At 42.4% G+C, this 8409-nt stretch overlaps 1 protein-coding gene across 1 annotated transcript; it reads left to right on the top strand.

Annotated features, from left to right (window-relative positions):
• The first annotated feature begins 7493 nt into the window (after positions 1 to 7493).
• On the top strand, positions 7494 to 7814 carry LOC130933853 (uncharacterized). Its single transcript, XM_057863462.1, has one exon. The coding sequence runs from the start codon at positions 7494 to 7496 to the stop codon at positions 7812 to 7814; it is 321 nt and encodes a 106-aa protein (XP_057719445.1).
• The last annotated feature ends 595 nt before the right edge of the window (positions 7815 to 8409 follow it).

Below are 8409 nucleotides of genomic sequence, written 5' to 3'. Positions count from 1 at the left end.
ATTTCAACTCGTTGTTATGGTTCTATTCATAGTAAATTTTTGGCATCTGCTTATGATTAAATGGTTTGTTCAACAAGCTATTCTAGGACGGAACAGGAGTACAACAAAAACTACCAAAGACTTAAAGAGTAGGGTGAGGCATATACTCAATGGTGCGATAACATCAGTGTTGAGAGATGGGTGTTGGCATTCGATGGTAGTCATCGTTGGGGACATATGACGACAAGTAGAATACCAACATCGCCGAGTTGATCGCGGGGTATAGGTGCCAGGACCGGCATACGCTCCCACGCCCAAACAAAAAGGAGTATCAGTGGGTGGTCCATCTCTTTACAGTGGTATCGTGAAGCACGACACAAAGATCTGTATAGGTGTGCCAGACTAGCTGCCCCCCAACCGTATCCTGAAATCCGGTGGAAATCCTGAAGTAGCGGTAGAAACTTTGATTTCAATGAAGTGGTCGACTTATCCGGAAACACAACTGTTTCGAGCACGCAGAAAATGTGCATCCGGACATACCGCTCAACAGACTCTTGAGTGTCACAAGGCTCAGTGTCTCTGCACCGCCGGACCCATGCAAGATTAACCTTCCCCAACACGTGATCTTGTGGACCGGACTCCCAACCAAAATACACAATGCAGTTCTCCACCAAAAACTGGTGACTGCTGTTTGATCTACCCATAACGGCCTCCCCATTAATCGGGAGACCAAGAATATAGCTCACTGATGCACCACTATTTCGTGGTACATCTTGTGCTTAATTGAGTGGATTTTATCCACTAATCTCACACTTATTCATAGAAATCGTATGTTTTACATTTTCCTTCCTAATTTTGTGCTATGATTGAAAACCTGCTTTCTAAGCCTTTAAATTATTAGATTATAATCCCTCTCTATACCATTCGATGCCGTGATCTGTGTGTTCATTGTTTTCAGGTTTTATAGGGCAGGAATGGCTTGAAAAATGGAAAGGAAGCTTGCAAAAATGGGAGGAATACAAAGAAACAATGAAGCTGACTAGCGAGACTCGATGCGCACTCATGGCCCATGCGTGCGCGTGATCTGAAGCATTCCATAGCGACGCGCACGCGCACCTGACGCGTACGCGTGACTAGCGCAGAATACAAGGGATGCGTACGCGTGACAAGGAGTTTTGACAAATGACGTGCACGCATGACCTACGCGTACGCGTGACGTACAACAGTTGTAGAAAAATGATGGGGGCAATTTCGGGCCAGTTTTAGACCCAGTTTTCGGCCCAGAAACACAGATTAGAGCCAGGGAACAGCAAATACTCAAGACACATTCTCATTACGCATAGTTTTTAGTTTTAGTTTTGGAATCTGAGAGAGAATACTACTACTTCATCTAGGTTTTCTTCACATTCATAGTTATTATTAGAATTTTATTGCTATTGCTTTGGATATTTAGAAGAGTCATCACCTCCGTTGAAGTTTCCATTATTCTAGTTTGTTTCCTTTGTCTCTTACTCTTCCATATCCTTAATTCTTGTTCAGAGTTACAATTGGATTATTTTTAGAATTTATTAATGCAAAGAACTATTTTTACCTTTGATCAATTTTCAATTATTATTCAATTTATCATGTCTTCCTTTTATTCCCTTGTTAATTATGTGAAAGTTATATTCATGTTAATGGAGTAGTTTCCTGACTTGATTGGGAGTTGATTAAGAGGAGAACCTTGAGTTGGAAATACTTAAGTGTCAATCTTAATTGGAAGTTGTTGGCTGACTCTCTAGTCTCTGACTCTAATCCTTTGTTAAGAGAGGATTAGGACTCAAGAATAGGGTTAGTTGGTTGGTTACTTGACTTTCCCTTATTATATAAGGGATGACCAAGTAGAACAACAACCTTTTATTATTACACTTGGGAAAATTCAACAAGGATAGAACTTCCAATTAATCTCCTCCCGGTCAAGGCTTTTATTTGAATTATATCAATTCTCTCGTTAATTTCTGTTGCTTAAATTCACCGTTATTTATTTTTCTGTTTCTCAAACTCAAAAGTTTCTTGGAAAACCTCTGACCAATAGGCTGCACTCTTTTGTCAACTCGTTGGGAGACGACCTGGGATTTCTACTCCCAGTACTTTGTTCTTAATTTTGTGACAACTCTTTTTTAAATTGATAAGCGGATTTTAGTCGATTAAGAACTATACTCGCAATGCTCTTTTTATTGTAAATTCTTAATCGGCTAATTTCTGCCACGTCAATTTTTGGCGCCGTTGCCGGGGAGTTGCAACAGTGTGCTAATTTATTGGTTGGAATTTATTTATTTGAATTTTATTTTATTTTATTTCATTACTATGAGCTGTATGTTTCTTTCATTGAATGATGCGTTCACTACCTGATCCAAGCTTAGTTGCATTTGATCCTGAAATCGAAAGAACTCTTTCACGTATTAGGCGGGCTCGGCGTCGATTAGCCTCTGAGGGTGGTGAAGTGGTTATTGCCTATTCACCAGTCTTATCTGAGAGTGAATCTGAAGCGCCATTTGAGGAGGAAACCAGCTCCTCTACTACTGATTCGGTTGATTCACGTGTAGATAATATGGCGGAGCCCAGAAGAATTACTCTCTAGGAAGCAGAAGCTCCAGACTTTACACTGCAATCGTATCAAGTGCGTCACCCAAATCTGGCTGCAGATTTTAAACTGAAGACTGCACTAATCAACTTGATACCTAAGTTCCATGGCTTACCGGCTCAGGAGCCTATAAAGCACCTCAGGAATTTTCAGATAGCCTGTTCTACTGTTAGGCGTCATGGTGTAGATGAGACTATTATTTTGCTAACCGCCTTTCCGTTTTCTCTTGAGGGAAAGGCGAGGGAGTGGTACTACACTCAACCTGAAGTAGTTGTTACTAACTGGGACACGCTCAGGAGAGAATTCTTAGAAAAATACTTTCCAACTGAGACTGCTGATAGACTGAGGAAAGAAATTTCCTACATTATTTAAGGCGAATCAGAGACTCTTTATGAGTATTGGGAGTGCTTCAATAATCTCCTAGACGCATACCCCCACCACATGATTGACAAGTTGGTGTTGATAAGCTACTTCACACAAGGCATGAAGCCTCAGGACAAGACTACATTGGATGGTGCGAGTAATGGTTCTTTGAAAAAGTACAAGACCGCAGAGGAAGCGTGGCAACTGATTAGCGACCTAGCTGAGTCCACTCAGAATCATAGGCACAGGAACAACCATCCCAAGGCTGTGGCAGAGGTTTTCTCTAGCAGTGAGACTATTACTCTCACACAGAGTCTATGTGAGATGACCAACCTATTGAAGCAGATATATCTGAACCAGCAACAATCTCAACCCCCTCACCACAACATAGTCAACAACTGGTTTCTCAGAGAGTATGCAGAATATGTGCTAATTATAATCATTACACTGATGAGTGTCCACAACTCCAACATGAGGACAACACCTTGGCAGCGACTCACAATTTCTATGACTGCCCGAATCAGGGATACCATCAACAAGGCGGCAACTACAACCAAGGTGGAAACTATAATCACGGTTGGCAAGACAACTCCAACCAGGGTTGGAGAGATAATTCCAACCAGGGATGGAGGGACAACTACAACAGAGGAGGCAGAGACAACAATGGAAATCAAAGGTGGAACAACAACAACAACAGGCAGCTGAACCAAAACCAGCCTTACAGAGCACCTCACCAAAGGCAGTCCCAAGCACCTCAAAACAACCAGCAGCAGGCCCCTCAAATCACTTACCCCCTTCTTCTTCTAATGATGAGATGCTTCGCACTGTGATACAAGGACACCAAGACATTCAGAATACAATTTAACTCCTCCATAAATGGTCTTACTTCCACAATACAAGCTCTCATCTCCCGAATGGATTTGCTAATTCCCTCTAACAATCAACCTTCAAGCTCCAGTGCAATTCCTTCTCAACCCTTACCCAACCCCAAAGGTGGCATTAACGCCATTACTTTGAGGTCCGGAACAACACTGCCAGAGAGGAGTCATGAGGAGCTAAGCTTCAAGGAAAATATTCAAGTGGAAGATATTGTTGAGGCTGAGGATGCTGAAGAAGAGGAGGAAGTACAAGACATAGTTGAGGAAAAAGTAACTCAACCAGAGAATGGCGCACCAGAAGAAGCTAAAGCTCCCAGAGACGCCATCCTTATCCCCTTTTCACACCTTACAAGGAAGTCTAGAAAGTAGATGAAACTCGATCCCAAAATGGTAGAAATCTTCAAGAAGGTTGAGATAACTGTTCCCCTTTTTGATGTTATTCAGCAAGTACCTAAACATGCAAAGTTTCTGAAAGATTTATGCATGCATAAGGATAAAATTAATGAATTAGAAATTATTCCTTTAGGTAGTTTTATATCTGCTTTAATGGGGGATATACTTGAGAAATGTAGTGACCCAGGTCCATGCATGGTTAATTGTACCATTGGGGTGTAATATTTTCTGATTGCATGTGTGATTTAGGAGCGTGCGTGAGTATTATGCCTTTGTCTATATATGAAGCTTTGAGGCTCCCTCCCTTAAAAAGGTCGGCAGCTCGTTTTGTGTTAGCAGATAAAAGTATTATTACAGTGGTTGGAATTGCTGAGGACGTGCTGGTGAGCATTAAGGGGCTCACATTTCCCATTGAATTCTATATCTTGGAGATTCCCCAAAATGACTCAGGAAGACCGTCATCCATCTTGCTCGGAAGACCATTCCTGAAGACTTCAAGGTTCAAGTTGGATGCATTCTCAGGAACATATTCTTTTGAGATAGACGGCCGAGCAAAGCATCCTCCGGAAGACCATTCCATCTTCCAATGCAACATCATTGATGAGACCATAGCTGCAGTTCACCAAGAAGATGTGGAAGAGAGGCACATGGAGCAAGGTCCAAGTGTGGGGAAACCATCTGAACATAATGAGGACATCCTGCCATCATCACTGGCGCCAGAAGATCCAGTGCCCAGTTCGGAGCAGAAATTGGAGCTAATGCCCCTTCCACCACACCTCAAGTATGCTTACCTTGAGGATAATCAGAAGCTCCCAGATATCATTGTAAGGGAACTCACTTCCCAACAAGAGGATCAACTACTTAGTGTGCTAAGAAGACACAAGAAGGCTATTGGGTGGAGCTTGGCGGATATAGTAGGCATCAACCCTCAAGTTTGTGAGCACCGAATATTTTTAGAAGAGGGAGTAAGGCCTGTCCATCAACCCCAAAGAAAACTGAACCCCACCATCTTGGAGGTTGTCAAGAAGGAAGTCACCAAATTGCTAGAAGCTGATATCATCTATCCAATCTCAGACAGCGAATGGATCAGCCCAGTACAAGTGATTCCAAAGAAATTTGGAGTCACAACAGTAAAGAATGAGCATGGAGAGCTCATTGCGACTAGAGTGCAGAACGTCTGGAGGGTATGCATTGATTACAGGCGTCTCAACCAAGCTACCTGCAAGGATCACTACCCCCTGCCCTTTATCGATCAGATGCTTGATTGCCTGTCAGGTAAATCATACTACTGTTTTCTAGATGGTTACACTGGCTCTTTTCAGATTCATATAGCTCCTGAAGATCAGGAGAAAACTACTTTTACATGTCCCTTTGAAACGTATGCGTATAAGAGGATGCATTTTGGCTTATGTAATGCACTGGCAATGTTCCAAAGATGCATGACGAGTATTTTCTTAAATCTCCTTGAAGACTGTATGGAAGTTTTCATGGATGACTTTAGTGTGTATGGTGATTCTTGTAGCCTTTGCTTGGATAGTTTAGCTAGAGTACTAGACAGGTGTGTTAGTTCAAACCTTGTATTGAATTTTGAAAAATGTCATTTTATGGTTAAACAAGGTATTGTTCTAGGACACGTTGTTTCTAATACTGGTATTTCTGTAGATCCAGCAAAGGTAAATGTCATTTCTAGTTTACCTTACCCCTCCTCCGTGAGGGAAGTCAGTTCATTCCTTGGCCATGCAGGTTTTTATCGGAGATTTATCCAAGACTTCAATAAGGTAGCTTTACCTCTATCTAGACTGCTACAGAAGGATGTTGAATTTGAGCTGAGTGTGGACTGTATGGAAGCGTTTGATAAGCTGAAGATCGCCTTGACTCAAGCTCCAATTGTGAGAGGACCAAACTGGAGCCAACCTTTTAAGATTATGTGTGATGCCTCCAACCATGCAGTAGGAGCGGCGCTGGCTCAGCGCGAAGGTAAGGATCCTTTTGTAATTGCATATGCTTTAAAAACCTTAGACGCTGCCCAGTTCAATACCACTGAAAAAGAGCTTTTGGCTATTGTTTTTGCTCTGGATAAATTCCAAGCTTATTTACTTGGTACTAAGGTGGTAGTGTACTCAGACCATGCAGCTCTAAAATATTTATTAGCTAAAAAAGAGTCCAAACCAAGGCTAATACGTTGGATACTGCTGCTGCAAGAATTTGATTTAGAAATTAAGGATAGGAGTGGTTCTCAGAATTTAGTGGCGGACCACTTGAGTCGCCTTGAGCACATTAAGGATGACTCCACTCCTATCAATGATGCTTTTCCATTTGATAGCTTGCATGCAGTATCTGAAGTAGTTCCTTGGTATGCGCCTATAGCTAATTATCTAGTTAGTCATACCTTCCCTCTCAATTTTACTAAGCATCAGAAGGACAAGCTAAAAAGCAAGTCCAAATATTATATATGGGATGATCCATATTTATGGAGGTATGGTGCTGACCAGATAATTAGATGGTATGTGCCTCAATCAGAATTCCAATCCATTTTAGAGGCCTGTCACTCCTCTGAGAGTGGTAGACATTTTGGCCCTCAGAGAACAACTAAAAAAATTTTAGACTGTGGATTTTGGTGGCCCACTCTTTTTAAAGATGCTACTGCCTTCTGTAAATCTTGTTCCCCATGCCAGAGGTTTGGTAATATATCCAAGAGGGATGAGATGCCCCAACAAATTATGCTGTTCTGTGAGATTTTTAATGTTTGGGGCATTGACTTCATGTGTCCATTTCCAAACTCTAGCGGTTTCTTATATATATTGTTAGCTGTAGATTATGTTTCTAAATGGGTGGAAGCAATTCCTACCCGTACTAATGATGCTAACATTGTTGTCTCGTTTGTTAGAAATCATATTATCTGTCGCTTTGGATCACCACGAGTGATCGTGAGTGATCAAGGCACCCATTTTTGTAACAGGAGATTGACCGCTCTACTGAAGAAGCATGGCGTTATTTACAAGGTAGCAACTGCCTACCACCCGCAGACTAACAGACAAGCAGAGGTGTCTAACAGAGAGATAAAGCGTATCCTGGAGAAGATAGTCAAGCCTCATAGAAATGACTAGAGCTCCAGGCTACAAGATGCGCTTTGAGCATATCGGACAACGTACAAGACACCAATTGGGATGAGCCCCTTCCGCTTAGTTTATGGGAAGGCCTGTCACCTTTCAGTAGAGGTAGAGTACAAGGAATTCTGGGCAGTGAGAGAAATCAACATGGGATTTGAGAAGGCCGGAGCTGAAAGGAAGTTGCAACTACAAGAATTAGAGAACCTTCGCTTAGAAGCATATGACAACTCCAGGCTATACAAAGAGAAGATGAAGGCTGTGCATGATAAGCACATTAAAAGGAGAGAGTTCAGACCTGGGGAATTAGTTCTCCTTTACAACTCCAGACTGAGGCTCATGCGAGGCAAGCTGAGATCAAGATGGGATGGTCCCCATAGAGTAGAGAAGGCAGAGCCATACGGAGTCTTTCACCTGAGTCATCCTTCAAGCTCCAAATTCATCAAGGTCAATGGACATCGCTTGAAGTAATATCATGGTGAGAAGATGAAGAAAAACAAGGAGTTGGAGATCTTCCTCATGGAGGATCCAACCACAGCAGACAACTGAGCTTGTGGACCATCCAACTTAAGGACGTTAAAGCAAAGTGCTTGGTGGGAGACAACCCACCATGGTATGATCGTTCCCTTCTCTCTTTTTAGCTTTATTTAGTGACTCTTCTCATTATTTCTTCATATAGTCTACATTTACATCTGCATAATTACATATAATATATAAAAAAAAAGTGGCAGAAAGTTGCGTGGGAGCAGTGCAGAAAGTATGCCAATCGCACAAGCATCATCACGCGTACACGTACCACTTGGGATTTTGACATGTCACGCGTACACGTCGACGACGCGCACGCATGACCTTGAAAAGTTGACGTAAAGGGTGCATTGGCCGAAAGTTATGCTGGACTGATGCTGGCACTATGCCCAAAGCACAAAACTGCATCACGCGGGACGCGTGTGCGTCATCTTCAAATTCTGCACTTCCACATGTGCGCATGCCTGACGCGCACGCGTCATATGCCATTTTGGCACATACCCCAAGGCGAACAAAGCATTGTGTGTGCACAATACTGCCC

This window comes from Arachis stenosperma, chromosome 6 (genome assembly GCF_014773155.1).
Source record: "Arachis stenosperma cultivar V10309 chromosome 6, arast.V10309.gnm1.PFL2, whole genome shotgun sequence".
NCBI classification, from domain to species: Eukaryota; Viridiplantae; Streptophyta; class Magnoliopsida; order Fabales; family Fabaceae; genus Arachis; species Arachis stenosperma.
This window is presented reverse-complemented; position numbering and strand designations above follow the sequence as displayed.

Bases quoted from the DNA above. Each gene is read 5' to 3' on its own strand.
- LOC130933853 (XM_057863462.1), top strand. From the start codon at position 7,494: ATGGGATTTGAGAAGGCCGGAGCTGAAAGGAAGTTGCAACTACAAGAA.